General features: G+C 40.1%; 1 protein-coding gene across 1 annotated transcript in view; it reads right to left on the reverse strand.

The window, feature by feature from the left end:
- The window catches only part of LOC120055877 (sodium- and chloride-dependent glycine transporter 1-like), a 90359-nt gene extending 68354 nt beyond the window's left edge, over positions 1 to 22005 (reverse strand). The window contains exons 1-2 of the mRNA XM_039003908.1: positions 21824 to 22005; positions 2464 to 2739 (exon numbers count right to left, since the gene is read on the reverse strand). Coding sequence (XP_038859836.1) covers positions 2464 to 2493 — 30 coding nt within the window. The 5' untranslated portion in view covers positions 2494 to 2739; positions 21824 to 22005. The remainder of the gene's footprint in view (positions 1 to 2463; positions 2740 to 21823) is intronic.
- Positions 22006 to 23581: the final 1576 nt, after the last annotated feature.

Raw genomic sequence — 23581 nt, forward strand, 5'->3', positions numbered from 1 at the left:
AGCAAAGTCAGCACAATAACTGTTTGTCTGGAGCTTCATGCAATGGGTTTCCATGGCTGAGCAGCCACACACAAGCCTAAGACCACCATGCGCAATGCCAAGCATCAGTTGGAGTGGTGTAAAGCTTGCCGCCATTGGACTCTGGAGCAGTGGAAACGTGTTCTCTGGAGGGATGAATCACGCTTCACCATCTGGCAGTCCGACGGACGAATCTGGGTTTGGTGGATGCCAGGAGAACGCTACCTGCCCCAATGCATAGTGCCAACTGTAAAGTTTGGTGTAGGAGGAATAATAATCTGGGGCTGTTTTCATGGTTCAGGCTAGGCCCCTTATTTAAAGTGAAGGGAAATCTTAAAGCAACAGCATACAATGACATTCTAGACAATTCTGTGCTTCCAACTTTGTGGCAACAATTTGGGGAAGGCCCTTTCCTGTTTCAGCATGACAATGCCTTTGTGCACAAAGCGAAGTCCATACAGCAATGGTTCGTCAAGATCGGTGTGGAAGAACTTGACTGGCCTGCAAAGAGCCCTGACCTCAACCCCATCAAACACCTTTGGGATGAATTGGAATGCCGACTGCGAGCGAGGCTTAATCGCCCAACATCATTGCCTGATCTCATTAATGCACTTGCGGCTGAATGGAAGCAAGTCCCCACAGCAATGTTCCAACATCTAGTGGAAATCCTTCCCAGAAGAGTGGATGCTGTTATAGCAGTAAAGGGGGGACCAACTCCATATTAAAGCCCATGAAATGTTTGACGATCAGGTGTCCACATACAGTAGATACTTTTAATCATGTAGTGTATGTAATGCAATATACTGTATGCAAGGGAGCCATGGCAGTGAAGCAGTGACAGTTAGTGATGGCGGGAGAAGGGTTCGGTCCTGTGGAATGACTAGCATCACTGTCTGTCAGTAGAAGACAACAGACTCAGCCATTGCGACTGGAGCATGGGGGAACCAATCACAGAAGGGGAGGGAAATGGAGGGGAGGATCTTTGGCTCTTATCTACGTTTGACTTCACGTTTGGACCTCAAGGTTCGACCTCAGGGTTTGACCTTACTCATTCAACCTTACTTTTTTCCTGTCCAGATAAGAGAGATTTAACATTCTATCTCTATCTCTTTTTCTGTTTTACTAACAGCAGTGTGAAATTTGAAGATTGAAAATGTTGTTGTGAAGAACATGTGATGTTGTTGTTACTGAGGTCTTGGTCTGAGCATATTTACAGCCAGGGACACACTGTCCAGACAATTACAGAAGTGGCTGCTGCAACAGCCACATCGGCCAAGTCAAACAATCAGCCTGTAGTATACCTGCTTGACAGACACATGGGTCCGATTGGGTAAAGCCACACAAGGTCCAGTTACTTCAGTACTACTACTATAGCCAGCCACTATCCCCAGTATTTCTTAGAAGCCAATCACCTTCTCAGTAGTTAAACATCGAAAAGGATGAAGGCATGGCATACAAGATTAGGGATGGTCAAAACCAGTTTCTTACAAACTATGTAAACATAAGACACATAGACAATACATAAAAAGACAAATGGAACTTCAGAAATTCAAGCTAGTGTCTTGTAGAATCACATTGATCAAGTACAGGTAACACCTTGTTGACAACGATAAATAGGGTAGGCACGTCTTCAAATGATAGGCTGAACCAAAATAAAAAATATTCACACAAAATACTACCAAAAGAGCATTCAAATGAAAGTGATATTTATTGACTTTATCCCAAGTAAATGTATAATCAAAATGACCTTCCAAGCTCTTTGGTTCATATGCAATAATCTTTCATTTTGTGTGCGAAACAATCATTTCATTTTCCTTTGATCAAATTATTAAATCTTTTTGGGAGGACAGAATTGATAGCCTTTTCAGTTCCCAATTGGATTCTCTCTAACACAGTACAAATGTGGCACTATTAACATAAGAAATGTAGACAGTAGGTCTACAGTAAAATATTACTGCAAAACTTGGGAAATTACACAAACTTTAGTTCACTACTGGCTGTGCAGTAGCTGGTGACAGCTAATGAGACCTCCACATTAAATCATGTTACAAATGTTTCTACAACTAGCTAGAATTCTAACTATATTTACTTTCTCTAATGAACATAGTTAGCAACAATAAAAATGGTAGACATGCTTTTATTTAATTAGCCTACATTTTGTTAGGTAGGCCTATAGGCCTCTTCAATTCACCTCCAGTTAGCTGATCCTTGGAACATCTCTGTACAGAGCTCATAAGGGGAGCGTAGGGTCAACTGATGGTCAACAGCTGTACACTGCTATTCGTCATCAATGACAACAATACTGCTCATGTGAGTAGCTTCAATAAGAACTGATTTCAAATCGGACAAAAAGAACACTGTCTCTGACAAGGTGTGTGTGAGGAGATCAGTAATGTGGGGGGGGGGGGGGGCTGAATAGAAATACAAACAAAAACCCCAACTCACCACAATCACCGAAAATGGCTTTTCCTCCATGCTTCAGTCAGGGGGCGCTTTCAAGTGGAGGGACCTCTTTCTCTTTCGTGACGATGTGGTCTATGTCTGTGCTGCTGTGTGTCTCTTTTTGGGACTCGTCTTCTTCTGGACACTGGTGTGCTTCAGTAGCAGCAGCTCGCGTGCGGCTTCGCCCCGTTGCTCACTCGATTCCCTTGTTTCAGACCGCAGCTGAAGTGGCGTCTTTGCTTTGTGTTAATTCTCCCCTAATCCAGGAACGTTTCTATGCTGTGAAACAGACATGTGACAAGGAGGGGGGTGGAGGCAACACTTTAAGTTCCTTTCCCAATTTCAAACAATTTCATCACTGGAAAAATGTCACTTTTGTCCCTCCCCGTCTAAATGTTCAGGACACTTGTTTTTAGCTGAGCACCAGTGGTGCTGATATCTCTCCAGATAGGAGAGAAAACTAGATGAGCATTTTCCTGAAAACCCTTCACTGAAACAATGTGCTATTGTACAAACAGATGACTCTACTGTTGGTAAAAATCTCTGACTTCTCATTGACTGCACATTGCACAACAAGTGCAGAGAGCAGTAATCAAAATTAACCCAAGAACATGGGAAATTCACAGTGTATATAAATACTTCTCAGCATAAATTGGTTTGTAACTTAATTTTGCATTTTTCTATTTGATTCAAGTATGTGACAAATGTTAAATTGTTCAACTCAAACACTATATTTGGAGCACTTTGAAATACATTTGGCTACTCTCTGTATCAGGGGAGGACTGTTAATCCTATAAACAAAATAATTTCATGGGAAATGCAAAGAAAGTCACTATAGCAAAAATGTGTTAAATTGAATTACCCAACAACATGACAATACAATTTATCTAAGTATTATTACAGCATTTTAAAAATAATAAATAATAAATAAATAAAGGCTTCCAGGAAACATGGGCATTATAAAGCTACTATGCCCATTTATCCTTAAGGGGGAAAAGTACAATGAAGTAACACACAGTTAACATATTTAAGCTGATCTATATCTATTTAACTTGTTTTTCAAGTACTGTATGACACATTCTTTGGATGTTTTTGCGTAGGTACAATGTTATATAATATATCCGGAACCTAATCCAAACAATTTAGCCTACTTCTGAAGTCAGGACCCTCATGCAAAACAACATAATATGACAGTTATAACTTGTAGCTTCACCAGTTTCAAATCTCCCAGGTCACACTTGTCTATTTTACACTCGCCAGGTCTTAACCTCTTCAGCCACGTCTTAACCTCTTCAGCCAGGTCTTAAAACCTCTTCAGCGTCAATGCTTTGGGAGTCTGTTGACCTGACATACCACAGTGTGGTAGAATGGCAAGGCTACTTAGTTAGTCTTGTCCTCAGTTTAACTCAGCAAATGTGAGTCTGACCAACTGACCACTATATTACACTGCCTAGTAGACTATATTCATCATAGTGCTATAATATATTTATGCTACAAAGTACTACTTTAAAAAACTAATTTTGTCTTAGTGTTTTTGAGGGACATACATCAAATCCAAATCATAAACATGACCACAGCAATTCAGCCAAGGCACTTTCTACCACAGGCCTACTTCTCTATCAACACTACATCAAGAGCATGCTGTAAAAAGGTTTGCCAAATATAGCTCCCGTTCAAATGTAACGCACAGATAAATCAAACATGCTCCTTGGCCAAATGTTGAACCCAATGCAACAAAGAAACATTTAAACATTGATTAAAAAACAAGTCTTACCATCACAGAAGTAGCAATGCCCCTCAAAGAGAACAAGGTTTGGGTTTTACCAGACAGCGTAGGCTTTAAAAGGAACTACAAGATAAGATAGGATGTCAGGCTCAACAGTGAGGAACTAACTGGTCTGCAGAGTGTACCGTCCTGTAACTATCCCACGCTCTCCACTCAGTTAGTTCTGTTAATTTCCCTTAGGTCTGCTCTAGTAGTACATATGAGTGTTGCGCCACAACCATTGGAAACCCCTGGGAGGAGTGAAAAGGGGTTATTGGTGGAAAAATACAGGTCTGGTCTCCTTTCCTGTGTTCTCAATCTGAACACCCATTGCCGAGAATGAGTAGACTATGTCCAAATCATCTATTTATTTCTTTGACTAACCTATATCTAACTGCATCGATGTAGAAATGTTCCTGCTGACAATTTAAAAAGGATTAACTAGGCAGTAACTAAGCCTAGGGTTTCTTAGAATATTAGGAAACAATTTACAACATGATCATAACTGTGTAATTATTCTGGTAAGTACAGTGACAAGTTGTTATTTGTCATTGTAACACTGTACACCAAATTCAGTCACTGAAGTATGTTTTACAAATCTAAAAACTAGCTTAATTTAAACTGTTTTAAGTATAATAATAAGTAATAAAGATACATATTACATTGTACTTACAAGAATAATTAGGCCACACAACACTAAGAGCGCAGTTCATCTATAGGCCTACATGCCCATATGTGACCGACCACCTCGATTTGGTCTTTTGTAGCAAAATTGTGTTTTTTACATTGTCTAAAAGTAGAGACTCAGGAGATACAAAATGGTATATCATACACCACACATTCCCAGTGGGTCAGACGTTTACATACACTCAATTAGTATTTGGTAGCATTACCTTTAAATTGTCTAACTTAGGTCAAACATTTCGGGTAGCCTTCCACAAGCTTCCCACAATAAGTTGGGTGAATTTTCGCCCATTCCTCCTGACAGAGCTGGTGCCACTGAGTCAGGTTTGTAGGCCTCCTTTCTTGCACATGCTTTTTCAGTTCTGCCCACAAATTGTCTATAGGATTGAGGTCAGGGCTTTTTGATGGCCAGTCCAATACCTTGACTTTGTTGTCCTTAAGCCATTTTGCCACAACTTTGGAAGTATGCTTGGGGTCAAGACCCAAGACCCATTTGCGACCAAGCTTTAACTTCCTGACTGATGTCTTGAGATGTTGCTTCAAAATATCCACATCTTTTTCTTCCCTCATGATGCCATCTATTGTGTGAAGTGCACCAGTCCTGCAGTCCTGCAGCAAAGCACCCCCACAACATGATGCTGCCACCCCCGTGCTTCACGGTTGGGATGGTCTTCTTCAGCTTGCAAGCCTCCTCCTTTTTCCTCCAAACATAACGATGGTCATTATGGCCAAACAGTTCTATTTTTGTTTCAGTACGAGCTTTGTCCCCATGTGCAGTTGCAAACCATAGTCTGGCTTTTTTATGGCGGTTTTGGAGCAGTGGCTTCTTCCTTGCTGATCGGCCTAGGACTCGTTTTACTGCGGATATAGATACTTTTGTACCCATTTCCTCCAGCATCTTCACAAGGTCCTTTGCTGTTGTTCTGAGATTGATTTGCACTTTTCACACCAAAGTATGTTCATCTCTAGGAGACAGAACGCGTCTCCTAGTAGAATACACAAGGTGCGTTTTCGAAATTTGGCTGTGCATCAGAAGTTTTTCTCTTGTTATGTCAGTCACTAACAGTCACTCAATAAGCCATGTAAGTTAGTCTAGCCAGCTACAGTATCTAAACTTGTAGTAATCATGAACAAATACCGACCGGACACACAGGGCACGTGCCCAGAGCCCCTGACCTCCAGGGGGCCCCATTGATTTTTTTGGTCAATGTCACTCAGATATCATATTAACATGGCATAAGTCATAGCAAAGTGTGTAGAATTGCAGGAAATTGTTTTGCCCACAAGGTGAAGGGGGTCCCCCAATATAATCTCACTTAGGCCCACCAAAAAGAGGCATGTTTTAAAAACATGAGCTTGGATCACAGGAAAACACTGAATTTCTGAAAAGGTTTAAGAATCTCTGACATAGACCATATCTATGAGATCATCAGGTCCTAGATACACTTGCCGGGAACACATCTTCCTCAATGCTCTCTTTTCTGAGTAGACCTTGGCTTAGGCTAACTTATCGATATTGAGATGGCTCATGTTTGGAAGAAAGATGACTGTATTTCAGGAGGAATTGTGGGATTAATGACCAAAGGTCAACATCTAGCCTGATAACTACGTATTTGCAATTAGGCCATAGGTTCCTTGTTAAGTCAACTTGTATCACTCTAATTAAAAGGTGTACTGAGGCAGCTAAGCTGAAATATCCATAACGATAGTTAATTTTGTGTAAAAAGCACCAAGTGGGTCTAGCTGTTCGGCTCTAGCCATTTAAAAAAATATATATATTCTAACAATGGGATCAATATTGGCTTTGGTTATGTTTAGCCTATAGATGAATGAGTGAAGTGTCTGCCATCACATCAAGCAGATGAATTCATATTAAGTGGGCAGGTTCTAAAACTCACTTGACCCTTGTCCTATAGCCTCTTCATAGCCAATTGTAGGCTAAGTGGTGTAGTTGAATTCAGCAAATCCCATTACTCTTATCCTAAGCAATGGCAGGAAAAGCAGTAATGACAATCTGCTATGGTATGATTGGCCTCCTCCTACTGTCTCTGTAGTTACATGATACTAAACCTCCTCCCCTGCCCTCCACCCACCGCCCCATAGATAGCACTGGGGCTCACACTACAGATCCTCACTGCTGTTTGTTGGGCTAGGGCTAAATATGGCATTAACTTTTGAGAGAGTTCACTAAAACCAAATCCAACCAGCTAAGTGTGCTATTGGGAAAGACATTATAGATAGACTTTAAAAGTTATTTTCGTAGTAATTACTGGCATTATTATCAGTTGTGTTGTTTCGCTTCTCCTTTATAACCCCTCTGTTATGTCTGAGTGGGTAAGAGGACACACTACTTCACCAGAGACAGATATAGGCCTAGACCTAGTGTCAGTTTCGTGGTATAGTGGAGATGTACAAAGTATTGAATTTCACTATTCTGGAGTTTCTGGTTTATGCTAAGGATGAGTGACACCCAACTGGTGTCTGAATATAACGCAAGTTACTCACTGGACTTGAGAAACATCAATGAACATCTATAAACATTGTGGTCTGGCTGTAATACAGCAAAGCAGCTTCTTGTTGGATTTTTCACTTTTCACTGGGTGAAAACACTAAGCCAAACTCTACTCCAGTCCACCTGACTATAACAGAAAAAGTTGAATGACCTATCGTTGAATTAACAGTGATGACATATGTGACTAATTTCAAGAAGAAGCTAGGCGTGTGTCACACATCACTGGTTCACAGGATAGGTATTTGAAGATAATTTTTTTGTAGAACTTCCTTCTGGAACATGTGAACTTTCATGTGCCTTAATAACAAACTTTTATGCCATCTGTAAATACGAATAAAATTGTTAAAATTACGAACCTAGTTGGTTTTGCAACGGAAAAAGTCAGGAACCTTCCCGCTAGCCATGATTGGCTGAGATAATGGATGGGCTGGACATGCCAAGAGATTAGTTTGGATCAGTCTGCCATGTGGACCACTTCTGTCTATAACATGAGCTGCTCAGTATGTGTAGATAATCATTGCTATTGTGGCTATTTTGAAAGATAGCAAAATTGTTCCTACTGCTATCAACAACATTGCTGCCCTGAATTTAGCAGGATCTATCTACAAAGATCAGTGGGAAAAAGTTGTGATGACTACTTTCTGCACACGGTCAGTGTGAACCGGAGCTACATGTCTAAACAAAAGACTCTACCTCGCCAGATCATTACATGACCCATAGCCAGGTGTCTGGTCATTTATTGTATTTCATGAACATATGTACATGTCTAGACAATAGTGACCCATCCGCTAGATGTGGCTGGGGGGTGGTTATAGCATTTCTATAGTTTAGACAAGTTTAGACAAGTGTGTCTTGGTAAGCATCCCCTAATAATGATAAAATATTGATTTAATATTTTTATCTGGACACTTTCTATTTTTGATATTGTTACTATGCAAGTAACCATTTCACTGTACCGTTTAAACCTTCTGTATCCTGTGCATCTGACAAATAAACTTTGATTTTATTTGATATAGTGTGTGTTTACCAGAGACAGTAAATGTGAATGACAACATGATCTGCACCAAAGTCAGATTAGGATATAGGCCAAGGACTAGGTAAAGTGTATTTCTAGCTGGAGTTTTTCCTTATTGTATGCTACTACCTTTACCACTTTTAGTCTTAATGTTTGGTTGTTTACTACACTACCTTACTCACTCTGTTTAGCACATGACCTGACGTGAATCCTTGAAGAGATGGGTGGGGCTAAGGCTATATATGCTAACGAGTGCAAACGGGGAACAAAAATATTGCAAAGACAGGCAGTCCAACTCATAAAGTTATACATATAATTAGGAGATACCATGTCATTTTTGGTAAGTTTGGACATTTACATGTGAATGTGAACAAGAGACATTGTGCAAATGAACTGTCAAGGCTCTGGAGCAGCATGTGTGGGGTCTGGAGTCGCTAGGGCAACAGGACTGCCTGCTCTGCTTGGAGAAGATGGAGGAGGAAACGGCCGAGAGGGGAGAGGAGACAAAATGCAAGGAAATCAAAATATATCAGTGGCAGCTGTACAAATAACTCATCCAAAGGGCTTTGACTTTTCAAACACTTAGATACGCAAGTTAAACTTGGGGGTCGCGGTAACATAGAATTATTTATTTTTCACACAGGAAAAAAAGTAACAACACATAAGAAGTACTGTATCTTGCTGCGTTTACAAAACGATCTAAAACGCTTCTTATTGTAATTTTTGCTCGGCATCAGACAAATGTGCTTCAGTTGCACTTCTCCACTCGAATGACAATTCACAAACGGAGAGTGCTCTGACTGATGTGTAGCTACGTCTCTCGGTTTAGCTAGCATACTTTTCTCAGGTAAAATGCAAGATTAACTTTAAGAAAAACATTAGGAAGTTTAGCTGGTGTCACGTTCGTCGTATGAATCGGACCAAGGCGCAGCGTGGTATGCGTACATTCTTTATTATTATAAGAATGAACACTGAACAAACTAACCAAAATAACAAAACGAACCGTGAAGCTATATGAATAGTACAGACAGGCAACTAAACATAGAACAAGAACCCACAAACACCAAAGGGAAATGGCTACCTAAATATGATCCCCAATCAGAGACAACGATAAACAACTGCCTCTGATTGGGAAGCATATCAGGCCACCATAAATGCAGATTTTTTTTTGTACCCTTCCTCAGATCTGTGCCTCGACACAATCCTGTCCCGGAGCTCGACGGACAATTTCTTCGACCTCATGGCATGGTTTTTGCTCTGACATGCACTGTCAACTGTAGGACCTTATATAAACAGGCGTGTGCCTTTCCACATCATGTCCAATCAATTGAATTTACCACAGATGGACTCCAATCAAGTTGTATAAACTTCTCAATGATGATTCATGGAAACAGGATGCACCTGAGCTCCATTTTGAGCCTCACAGCAAAGGGTCTAAATACTTAAGTAAATAAGGTATTTAAAAAATAATAATAAAATATTTAAATTAGCAAAAAAAATCTAAAAACCTGTTTTTCTTTGTCATTATGGGGTATTGTGTGTAGATTGACGAGAAAAACATTTTATTTAATCTATTTAAGAATAATGCTGTAATGTAAAAAAAATGTGGGAAAAGGGAAGGGGTCTGAATACTTTCCGAATGCTACGGCATATGCAGGTATCTTAGCTAGCAAACTAGCTAACGTTAGTTATTTAGCCTACTTAGAGATTGATGGCTGAGGCCCAATCAGGGACAATTAGGGAAAATCCAACAGCTATGCAGTGCCTTAGACCACTGCGCCACTCGGCCACTCACTAAATTACTAAATTAAGTCTTTGACCACATTGTATTGTTACTTTGGTGCATAAAAACGAATGCATCTTACCCTTTAAGCAAAAGTTTGAGTTACGCACATCAAGTAGGTCCCCCCATATGGTAATACCTATAGAGAACGTATTCAATTACTAGAGGGCCTATGTCATAATCGTTAAATTCCAGAATTTGGCAAAATGGAAGCCATCTTGGTCAGGGAAAATCCAAAACCAGTCTAATTGGAATGAATGGCAATAGTGGCCTACTGTAGGTGATGGCTTTCCTGCCTTTACTTATGCAGGAAAATTAAAGTTAGGCATGTGGTGTATCAAAAAATGTGTAATAGAAATGCTATCACCCCAAAATATTGTTGTTTTTATACCAATTATACCAATACCAAGGTTTTAGACCAATTTTTGGTATAAATAGCCTCTAAAATATATGTAAACAGACCATAAATGTCTCAGATTTAGTTTTCTTGGAAAGCTACTGTATGAGTGCTATTATATGATACAATAGAAACCGTGGATGGATGGCAGCATTCGCGCAAAACTGAAAGCGCGAACCACTGCTTTAAATCAGGGCAAGGTGACCGGAAACATGACTGAATACAAACAGTGTAGCCATTCCCTCCGCAAGGCAATCAAACAAGCTAAGCGTCAGTATAGAGACAAAGTAGAGTCGTAATTCAATGGCTCAGATACGAGAGGTATGTGGCAGGGTCTACAGTCAAACACGGACTACGAAAGGAAAACCAGCCACGCCGCGGACCACGATGTCTTGCTCCCAGACAAACTAAACAACTTCTTTGCTCGCTTTGAGGACAATACAGTGCCACCGACACGGCGCGCTACCAAAACCTGCGGGCTCTCCTTCACTGCAGCCAACGTGAGTAAAACATTTAAACGTGTTAACCCTTGCAAGGCTGCCAGCCCAAACGGAATCCCCAGCCGCGTCCTCAGAGCATAAGCAGACCAGCTGTCTGGTGTGTTTACGGACATATTCAATCAATCCTTATCCCAGTCTGCTGTTCCCAATTGGGCCACCATTGTTCCTGTTCCCAAGAAAGCTAAGGTAACTGAGCTAAATGACTATCGCCCCGTAGCACTCACTTCCGTCATCATGAAGTGTTTTGAGAGACTAGTCAAGGACCATATCACCTCCACCCTACCTGACACCCTAGACCCACTCCAATTTGCTTTCCGCCCCAATAGGTCCACAGACGACGCAATCGCAATCACCCTAACCCTAACCCTAACCCTAACCCATCTGGACAAGAGGAATACCTATGTAAGAATGCTGTTCATCGACTACAGCTCAGCATTTAACACCATAGTACCCTCCAAACTCGTCATTAAGCTCGATACCCTGGGTCTCGACCCCGCCCTGTGCAACTGGGTCCTGGACTCCCTGATGGGCCGCCCCCAGGTGGTGAGGGTAGGTAACAACATCTCCACCCCGCTGATCCTCAACACTGGGGCCCCACAAGGGTGTGTTCTCAGCCCTCTCCTGCACTCCCTGTTCACCCATGACTGCGTGTCCATGCACGCCTCCAACTCAATCATCAAGTTTGCAGATGACACTACAGTGGTAGGCTTGATTACCAACAACGACGAGACAGCCTACAGGGAGGAGGTGAGGGCCCTCGGAGTGTGGTGTCAGGAAAATAACCTCACACTCAACGTCAACAAAACAAAGGAGATGATCGTGGACTTCAGGAAACAGCAGAGCGAGCAGCCCCCTATCCACATCGACGGGACAGTAGTGGAGGTGGAAAGTTTTAAGTTCCTCGCGTACACATCACGGACAAACTGAAATGGTCCACCCACACAGACAGTGTGGTGAAGAAGGTGCAGCAGCGCCTCTTCAACCTCAGGAGGCTGATGAAATTTGGCTTGTCACCAAAATTCATTCACAAACTTTTACAGATGCACAATCGAGAGCATCCTGTTGGGCTGTATCACTGCCTGGTACGGCAACTGCTCCGCCCACAACCGTAAGGCTCTCCAGAGGGTAGTGAGGTCTGCACAACGCATCACCGGGGGCAAACTACCTGCCCTCCAGGACACCTACACCACCCGATGTCACAGGAAGGCCAAAAAGATAATCATGGGCAACAACCACCCGAGCCACTGCCTGTTCACCCCGCTATCATCCAGAAGGCGAGGTCAGTACATCAAAGCGGGGACCGGGAGACTGAAAAACAGCTTCTATCTCAAGGCCATCAGACTGTTAAACAGCCATCACTAACATTGAGTGGCTGCTGCCAACATACTGACTCAACTCCAGCTCACTTTAATAATGGAAATTGATGGGAATTGATCAAAAATGTATCACTAGCCACTTTAAACAATGCCACTTAATATAATGTATATGTATATACTGTACTCTATATCATCTACTGCATCTTGCCATCTTTATGTAATACATGTATCACTAGCCACTTTAAACAATGCCACTTTATATAATGTTTACATACCCTACATTACTCATCTCATATGTATATACTGTACTCTATACCATCTACTGCATCTTGCCTATGCCGTTCGGCCATCGCTCATTCATATATTTTTATTTTTATGTACATATTCTCATTCATTCCTTTACACTTGTGTGTATAAGGTAGTTGTTGTGAAATTGTTAGGTTAGATTACTTGTGAGATATTACTGCATGGTCGGAACTAGAAGCACAAGCATTTCGCTACACTCGCATTAACATCTGCTAACCATGTGTATGTGACAAATAAAATTTGATTTGATCAGTCTAAGTCCTATCATCAACTGATTTGAGCCCGTGTCTGTGGCTGTGGATTGACTGCATTGTTTGAATGGAATGTTGGCATTATGACAGTTAATTAGAAAAAGTTATGGAATCATTCTTCTAAAACAGGCTGGTTATTCTAATGTTTGACTTTCAGTCTGATGAGGGTATACTTTCATACTAAAGGTCGACCGTTTAATCGGAATGGCCGATTAATTAGGGCCGATTTCAAGTTTTCATAACAATCGGATATCGGGAATTTTTGGACGCCGATTTTGCTGATTTAAATATATATATTTTTTATACCTTTATTTAACTAGGCAAGTCAGTTAAGAACACATTCTTATTTTCAATGACGGCCTAGGAACGGTGGGTTAACTGCCTTTTTCAGGGGCAGAACGACAGATTTTTACCTTGTCAGCTCAGGGATTCAATCTTGCAACCTTACAGTTAACTAGTCCAACGCTCGAACCACCTGCCTCACGAGGAGCCTGCCTGTTACGCGAATGCAGTAAGAAGACACGGTAAGTTGCTAGCTAGCATTCAACTTTTTTATAAAAAACAATCAATCATAATCACTAGTTATAACTACACATGGTTGATGATATTACTAGTTTATCTAGCGTGTCCTGCGTTGCATATAATCGATGCGGTGCGCATTCGCGAAAAAGGACTGTCGTTGCTCCAACGTGTACCTAACCATAAACATCAATGCCTTTCTTAAAATCAATACACAGAAGTATATATTTTTAAACCTGCATATTTAGCTAAAAGAAAGTCAGAGTATATGCAACAGCTTGGGCCACCTGGCTCATTGCGAACTAATTTGCCAGAATTTTTAGTAATTATGACATAACATTTAAGGTTGTGCAATGTAACAGGAATATTTAGACTTATGGATGCCACCCGTTAGATAAAATACGGAACGGTTCCGTATTTCACTGAAAGAATAAACGTTTTGTTTTCGAGATGATAGTTTCCGGATTCGACCATATTAATGACCTAAGGCTCGTATTTCTGTGTGTTATTATGTTATAATTTAGTCTATGATTTGATAGAGCAGTCTGACTGAGCGATGGTAGGCATCAGCAGGCTCGTAAGCATTCATTCAAACAGCACTTTCGTGCGTTTTGCCAGCAGCTCTTCGCAATGCTTCAAGCATTGAGCTGTTTATGACTTCAAGCCTATCAACTCCCGAGATTAGGCTGGTGTAACCGATGTGAAATGGCTAGCTAGTTAGCGGGGTGCACGCTAATAGCGTTTCAAACGTCACTCGCTCTGAGACTTGGAGTAGTTGTTCCCCTTGCTCTGCATGGGTAATGCTGCTTCGAGGGTGGCTGTTGTCGATGTGTTCCTGGTTCGAGCCCAGGTAGCGGCGAGGAGAGGGTTGGAAGCTATACTGTTACACTGGCAATACTAAAGTGCCTATAAGAACATCCAATAGTCAAAGGTATATGAAATACAAATCGTATAGAGAGAAATAGTCCTAGAATTCCTATAATAACTACAACCTAAAACTTCTTACCTGGGAATATTGAAGACTCATGTTAAAAGGAACTACCAGCTTTCATAGGTTCTCATGTTCTGAGCAAGGAACTTAAACGTTAGCTTTCTTACATGGCACATATTGCACTTTTACTTTCTTCTCCAACACTTTGTTTGTGCATTATTTAAACCAAATTGAACATGTTTCATAATTTATTTGAGGCTAAATTGATTTTATTGATGTATTATATTAAGTTAAAATAAGTGTTCATTCAGTATTGTTGTAATTGTCATTATTACAAATAAATGTTTTTAAAAAATCGGCCGATTAATCTGTATAGGCTTTTTTTGGTCCTCCAATAATCGGTACCGGTATAGGCGTTGAAAAATCGTAATCGGTCGACCTCTATTTCATACCAGCATGAATGACAACGCTAAACAAGAAAGACATTTTAAATTTTGAGGCGGCAAAACATGGATGTTGGCCTATATAAAAAATACATGGTATCTGCTACTACTCATAATACTGCATGCCTGGCATTCTGAGATGCTCTCTCATACCAGTCAGGTTAGTTAACACCATCCCGTTAACACCATCCCAAAAACAACAATGAAATATTTGGGCACAAAAGCACACATTGGACACGGCAGTCTCCCTTCAGTTTAATTATAGAGCTTTGGGAAATTTCCATTAGGGCCTACAGTGCTGTGTCTGTCCGTCTCTCACCCATCCCTCATCTTGGGCGTCTTCCTACAATGCAGTAGTGAGTGTCACGGAGACACTCTCCTCATTCACACACTGTGATAACTGAAATGTAGGCTACTCAATAGGTCTAGGCTACACGCTGTATTCGGGTTCATTTCATGGTTTTGATTTAGTGCATTGTCGAGTTTTAATGCGGCCTTATGTAAGAGTAGACTACTTGTGTCGTAGCATTACTAGTGGCACAATCCAAATTATATGATACAAATTAGGCCTACTACAAATGTCTTTGATTTAGGCCTATATCAACAATGTTTATGTAACAGGTCTTCAGCATAGTGTAGGGTAAGGTTTAAAGGCAGTGTAGCACTTACAGTGCCTTCAGAAAGTATTCATTTGATAACACTTGACTTATTCCACATTTTTCCGTGTTACAGCACGTGTCAAACTCATTCCACTGGGGGCCAAGTGTGCAGGTTTTTGCTCCTCCTTGAACTTGATTGATGAATTAAGGTCACTAATTATTAAGGAACTCCCCTCACCTGGTTGTCTAGGTCTTAATTGAAAGGAAAAACCAAAAACCCGCAGAAACTCGTCCCTCCGTGGAATGAGTTTGTCACCCCTGAATTCAGAATGGATTCAATTTATTTTTACCCCATAATGACAAAGTGAAAACATGTTTTTAGATATTTTTGCAAATGTAGTGAAAATTAAATACAGAAACATCTCATTTACATAAGTATTCACACCCCTGAGTCAATACATGTTAGAATCACCTTGGGCAGTGATTACAGCTGTAAGTCTAAGAGCTTTGCATACGTGAAATGTACAATATTGGGACTTTATTATTCTTCAAGCTCTGTTATGTTGGCTGTTTATCATTGCTAAACAACCATTTTCAAGTCATGACATACATTTTCAAGCTGATTTAAGTCAAAACTGTAAATAGGCCACTCAGGAACAATGTCGTCTTGGTAAGCAACTTCAGTCTATATTTGGCCTTGTCTTATAGTTTATTGTCCTGCTGAAAGGTGAATTTGTCTCTCAGAGTCTGTTGAAAAGCAAACTGAACTAGGATTTTGCCTGTGCTTAGCGCTATTCCATTTATTATAATTTTTTTAACTCCCTCGTCCTTGCCGATGACAAGCATACCCATAACATGATGCACCCCTCCACCATGCTTGAAAATATGAAGAGTGGTCCTCAGTGATGTGTTGTGTTTGATTTGTCCCAAACATAACACTTTTTATTCAGGACATAAAGTTAATTTCTTTGCCACAATTTTTGCAGTTTTACTTTCTTGCAAACAGAATGCATTTTCTGGAATATTTGTATTCTGTACAAGCTTCCTTCTTTTCACTCTATCATTTAGGTTAGTATTGTGGAGTAACTAAATGTTGTTGATCCATCCTCAGTTCTCTTATCTCAGCCATTAAACTCTTTCTGATTTAAAGTCACCATTGTCCTCATCGTGAAATCCCTAAGGAATCTCCTTCCTCTCCGGCAAATGCCTGTATCTTTGTAGTGATTGGGTGTTTATTTTTTGTAAATTTCATTTAACCTTTATTTAACTAGGCAAGTCAGTTGAGAACAAATTCTTATTTAAAATGAAGGCCTACCCCGGTCAAACCTTAAACCGGATGACGCTGGGCCAATTGTGCACTGCCCTATGGGACTCCCAATCATCTCAGTGCTAGTGATGCCTCTAGCACTGAGATGCAGTGCCTTAGACCGCTGAGCCACTCGGGAGAATTGGTGTATTGATACACCATCCAAAGTGTAATTAATATGCCCCATGCTCAAAGGGATATTCAATGTCTGCTTTTTTTCCTTCTTTTTTTCCCATCTACCAATAGGTGCCCTTCTTTGGGAGGCAGGAAAACCTCCCTGGTCTTTGTGGTTGAATCTGTGTTTGAAATTCACTGCTTGACTGAGAGACCTTACAGATCATTGTATGTGTGGGGTACAGAGACTAAGTAGTCATTCAAAAATCATGTTAAGTCCATGCAACGTATTATGTGACTTGTTAAGCCAATTTTTTATCCTGAACTTATTTAGGCTTGCCATAACAAAGGGGTTGAATACTTATTGACTAAAGACATTTCAGCTTTTCATTTTTTATGAATTTGTAAACACCATTAAAAACATAATTACACTTATATTTTGGGGTATTGTGTGTAAGTCAGTGACACAAACTCTCAATTTAATCCATTTTAAATTAAGGCTGTAAAAACTAAATGTGGAAAAAGTCAAGGGGTATGAATAATTTCTGAAGGCACTGTATCTGTACGACTTTAGTGCCACAATACAGGCCTAGGCTAGGCCTAATTCTGGTTTCACACTGCTTTGTGAAAACATAATACAGTACCAGTCAACATTTTGGACACCGACTTATTCAAGGGTTTTTCTTTATTTGTACTATTTTCTACATTGTAGAATAATAGTGAAGACATCAAAACTATGACATAACACATATGGAATCATGTACAGTAGTAACAAACAAAAAAAGTGTTAAACAAATCAATATATCTTTATATTTGAGATTCTTCAAAGTATCCACCCTTTGCCTTGATGCCAGCTTTGCACACTCTTGGCATTCTCTCAACCAGCTTCACCTGGAATGCTTTTCCAACGGTCTTGAATGAGTTCCCACATATGCTGAGCAGTTGTTGGCTGCTTTTCCTTCACTCTGCGGTCCAACTCATTGTGTCTTGAATTCTAAATACAGCACTGACAGTGTCACCAGCAAAGCAACCCCACACCATAACACTTCCTCCTCCATGCTTCACGGTGAGAACCACACATGCGGAGATCATCCATTCACCTACTCTGCATCTTACAAAGACATGGCGGTTGGATCCAAAAATCTAAAATTTGAACTCATCAGACCAAAGGACAGATTTCTACCGGTCTAATGTCCATTGCTCATGTTTCTTGGCCCAAGCAAGTCTCTTCTTATTATTGGTGTCCTTTGGTAGTGGGTTCTTTGCAGCACTTCGGCCATGAAGACCTGATTCACGCAGTATCCTCTGAAAAGTTGATGTTGAGATGTGTCTGTTACTTGAACTTTGTGAAGCAATTGTTTGGGCTGCAATCTGAGGTGCAGTTAACTCTAATGAACTTATCCTCTGCAGCAGAGGTAACTCTGGGTCTTCCTTTCCTGTGGCGGTCCTCATGAGAGCCAGTTTCATCACAACACTTGATGGTTTTTGCGACCTCACTTTCAAAGATCTTGAAAATTTCATTTGACTGACCTTAATGTCTTAAAGTAATGATGGACTGTTGTTTCTCTTTGCTTATTTGAGCTATTCTTGACATAATATGGACTTGGTATTTTACCAAATATGGATATCTTCTGTATACCACCACTACCTTGTCACAACACAACTGATTGGCTGATATGCATTTTGAAGGAAAGAAATTCCACAAATTAACTTTTAACAAGGCACACCTTTTAATTGAAATTCATTCCAGGTTACTACCTCATGAAGCTGGTTGAGAGAATGCCAAGAGTGTGCAAAGCTGTCATCAATGCGAAGGGTGGCTACTTTGAAGAATCAGAATTTTGATTTGTTTAACACTTTTTTGGTTACTACATGATTCCATATGTGTTATTTCATAGTTTTGATGTCTTCACTATTAATCTACAATGTAGAAAATAGTAAAAATAACGAAACACCCATGAATGAGTAGGTGTGTCCAAACTTTTGACTGGTACTGTACGTCAGCATAAATACAAATTAAATGCAACATATTAGCTTACATCAGCTCCAAAAACTTGAGTTCTGGAGCCAGAAACTACAAAACATGTAGCTAAACTCTGGGTAGTGGAAGCAGGCTATTTCTGTCAGAGGAATGTCTTCAGAATGCCAGTGCAGGGCCAGCTGGCCAATGGTATCAGTTCACATTCTATGCACCTGGTCAAGACCTTCTCCACAACAGTGGTGTTTAGGCCCCGACCTAGGCCCTACATGCTAGTACAGTATGTATGTAAACCATTTAATGTCAACGTTTTCCTGCCTGCCTCCCCTCAGAGGATATAAACTCCTACAATGTGTGGATACTAGCTTTTAAACAATGGACAAATAAGCATAACATAAGTAAAGATAAGTAAAACAGGTCAAATTCTTCCAAATGTGTCTTAACAGTAGGCTATAACAACAGAAATAAATGCCATTTAGCAGACAATCTAATCCAATGCAACTTCCAGTCACACATACATACATTTTGTTACAAATGGGTGATCCTGGGAATCGAACTAACTATCCTGGCCTTGCAAGCACCATGCTCTACCAACTGAGCTACAGAGATACAATATTGTATAACATTTCCACTTAAGAAGACAATAATTTAGTTGAGCTAGTCCTAACTCATAGCTAAGTGGGAGAAACGAGACTAGGTGGGAACTGATAGGAGTGTTGATGTACAGTGTCTTTTTTTTTTAAAGGTGCATTAAATCCCATGTATTATTATTACATTATTATTTATTTTGTATTTTTTATTATGCTACTGCAAGCAAACAAAATAATGAATGAATGTCTTCCCGAGTTCTAACGTGACTGAACTGGAACAACATTAATATTGAAGCCAGGACTTTGATATCTTTAATGGTCAGTTGTGGCAGTTTGGCAAAGGACTGTTATTAGAGAATACTTTAGAAAATAAACCTAGCTGATAATTAATAGGTCTACGCAAAACTAACATTTAGAACATACAGATCTGTGTGATGGATGCATTCTGTATGTTGTGTGGGAGGTTGCTGAATTACTTATTGTAAGTGATGAGGAATGTATACATTTTTTAACAAAAAAAAAAAAAACACAAACCATAGTAGTAGTTAGGCTAGACCTGTCAATTTTCTACGGTGAAGTTGACAAAGTATTATTGTAGAGTATTTTGGGCATTTGGAAACAAGGTGGCATTTAGGGTGAATATTTAAATGAAGGAAACATTCACAAGCCATAACAGTGGGCTAGTTAAAGTACCTGTACCTGTTCATTTCCAAAGGTAAAGTGTGATAAAGTATTTTTGGAATTTGGAAAATAAACCTCATTCTATTCATTCCAATCCAGTTCATAGTGTTGTAATGGGATTTGGTCTAACCTGTTGAAATATCATCCATTCTTTCTTTTTTGAAAGTTGACAAATTTCCGAAAAACATTTGCTGTGTTATTTTTCTTTAGAAAAGTAACTAATGCTATAAAACACCATCAATACCACCATCACATTTACAATGGAAACATTGACCTCTGGGGGTAGCACCACTTCACAGCAGCAGCGCAGAAGAAATAGGCGTATTGAAAAATCGCACTGCTACTAAATGATAATAACAGTCACAAACCAAAATATGTTTGGGACATTTGAAAATGTTCACAAGACATTTTAGCTAGCTATTTTGATTGTGATAAAAGTTAGGCGGCAAAGAGCAGACCCTAGAATTGGGTGTGAGAGAGGCCCTACTGTGAAGGTGAGGGGGGCTGGGTTGCATACATGCATGTATAGTAGAGCTACTATTGACATAGGCTATTTCCCAGCTTTTTCACAAGCATTAGAGTGAGTATGGTTATAGACAAAAACCCTGACAAAAACCATAAAGATTACTGTCACCATAAATAATAAATTACACTAAATTACACATTAAATTGGGGGAGATTCACAAATGTCCATGGGGGTTCCAGGTGTTAAGTTAAAGCTAAAGTCTAATGTGTTCTGCTGTCCCATGGTCATTTCAATAAATGGTAAGAAATGATACTAATGGGTTAAATGATAACCCAAGATCTCAGACTGTATTACTCCATTGTTTGTTTTTTCTTGTCAGTTGAGTGTTTGTAAACAAACAAGCTCCAAAATATGTCTAATAAAACTAAGACTCAAACCTTTCATCTCTACATTAGAATATATCTATGAATTAGAAGGTGATGATGATGAGCAGCGGCTACGCTATTTCCCCAGGCTTGACCCAGACCAATCCCTCAGGTTACCAAACAGTGTCATGCTGTTGAAATGGCAGAATGTGCCTTTAAAAATTTTGTAGACTTCTTGAACTTACTTTTTGAGAAATGTTCAACGTTGCACAGTGACTTCCTCTGATGAAGCCCTAACATCATGTAATGGTTGCTCAAGATTCTCACAGCGTATTTTGACAAAACCCACAGACGCACAACAACCGGGAAAGTAACGTTAGCTGACACACTGCCACGTAATGTTAAATTTGGTCTTGCATTTTGTATCAGTAACTAAGACACCACTGTATCTTCAGTTCATTCATTCAAAAATAGACTTAGCTAGCAAGTGAATAGTTGGAGATAAATTCACTTGAGTTTTCGTTGAACAGGGAAACAACGTAATGGGCAAGCGTTGAAACGTCTGTATCACATCCTTGTTAAACAAATATGTATCATTCTCTGAGTAAACAACTAACGTTAGCTAGCAAGCTAATTTCAAGTATCTTCAGGAAAGCCAATATTGAAGCATTAACATATTTCCAGCATCCAGACATGGCAAGCCTACTAGCCCTTGTCTTTACTGTGGGCTAATACGGTTGATTGACGCCTCTATTCAAACTACTGAATGTGGCAAAACAACTAGCTAGCTATAACAATGTATGAACATCTTATTTGAATGGTTTGTGTCATTGATTGCTTACCATAGCGTGGTGTCGTGAACATATGGTGGTTAAATATCAATATAGAATCTTCGGAGTTTCATCACCTTGTCTTGAGCCTTCCTCTTCTTTCAAAATACGCCCCGTCTCTTACTAACATAATTTCAATAATTGCTTCGTCTATAATTTCAGTCTTGAGTGATGAGCAGCAGCGCGTGCATTAATCCATTCGCCACAGTTTGATCCAGTATCCACTACAAATGATGAGCTGGAACCGAGAGATTGAGAAACAGCTTTTATCTCCAGGCCACCAGACTGATAAACACTAGCTGACCTCCGCCCAGTACCCTGCCCCGAACCTTAGTCACTGTTATTAGCAGGCTACTGCCCGATACTCTACCCTGCACCTTAGAGACTGTCGCCCGATGTACATAGTCATTGAACACTGGTCACTTAATAATGTTTACGTACTGTTTCACCCACTTTATATGTATATACTGTATTCTAGTCATGACTCATCCTATATAATTAACTTATTTTTCTGGATTTTTCGCGACCACTAAACTTTGATTTGATGATGAATAATGACAATGATAAGAGATACTCATGAATATTACACTGATAGGTCATGTAGCTTGCCTGACATGCTTTTGTAACAGGCTTGCGAGCACATGCTGAAGAGAATGTGAAAGCTCCTTTGTGTGAAATCAGGTGGCTAGAAACAGCAAAACGTACTATGCATTGTAATTGAACCACCATTTGTCAAGAAATGATGTACGAGAATGACACTCTCAGGCTAAAATGATATCTAATAGCTGTCTACAAGTCTGTATCATTCGCAGGATGTCTTTGCCGATGTCGGTGGAGAGGGAGACAGGTGCCAAGTGAGCACAGTCCAACTGTCACATGAAAAGACATTGAAATTTGGTCTGTCCACCCTGGCCTTGATTTCAACGTCAACAGACGTCATTTTGTGGTCTGGACCGGCTTTGATTTCAGGATCCACAGATATCCAGTACAGTACAGTAGAGCAGCAGTAGAGTAAAGTACAGTATAATGTATTGTAATGACCTGACTAGATCATAAAGGAACAATTGTCCAGACAGAGGGTTGAGTTTACGAATTGACGGTTTATTAACCCAACTTTACACAAGCTACTGTTTGGCCGTAGCCCATGCCAAATAAACAAAAGATACCCCACAAGCCAATCGTGACCTTCTCTTGTGAAGCCCAGACGTAAGAGAGAGAACAATGGCTAAACCTGGTCTTAACTTCCAATGCTCCATCCCCCTCCACGCCACTCTGCCAACCACCAGGATGCCCGGCATCAGAACATTCCAGGCATCCCGTGATTGGCAGATAGCAGGTTGATTGGCATGTCGGACCCCGCGAACACTGGTAAGTACAACACAACCCACTAATAGCCTACCACATAACACACCGCTGTCTGTGCGGGTCGCTACAGTATTATATTGTACTATACTGTACTTTACTATACTTCACTGTACTATTTTCTACTGTACTCTACTGAACTAAACTATATTTACTGTACTGAACTAAACTCTACTGTGCTCTACTGTATTTGTTCAGAGTTGTTCAGTTGGTCAAGACTGACCACATTTGGTTATGTTTGGGAGCGGAGCTCATTAGAATAAAATCCAGCATGTTTCTGTAACCATTTCTGAGAATTGTTTTGCAATTTATGTGTGTTGTTGGTTTTTTCTATTGGTCTAAAAAACTCTGAACATGATCCCATCCAGTTCTAAAGCTTTTGAAAAAGCTACAAACAACAATATTTGA

The sequence above is a fragment of the Salvelinus namaycush genome, chromosome 11, assembly GCF_016432855.1.
Source record: "Salvelinus namaycush isolate Seneca chromosome 11, SaNama_1.0, whole genome shotgun sequence".
In the NCBI taxonomy this organism is placed as follows: domain Eukaryota; kingdom Metazoa; phylum Chordata; class Actinopteri; order Salmoniformes; family Salmonidae; genus Salvelinus; species Salvelinus namaycush.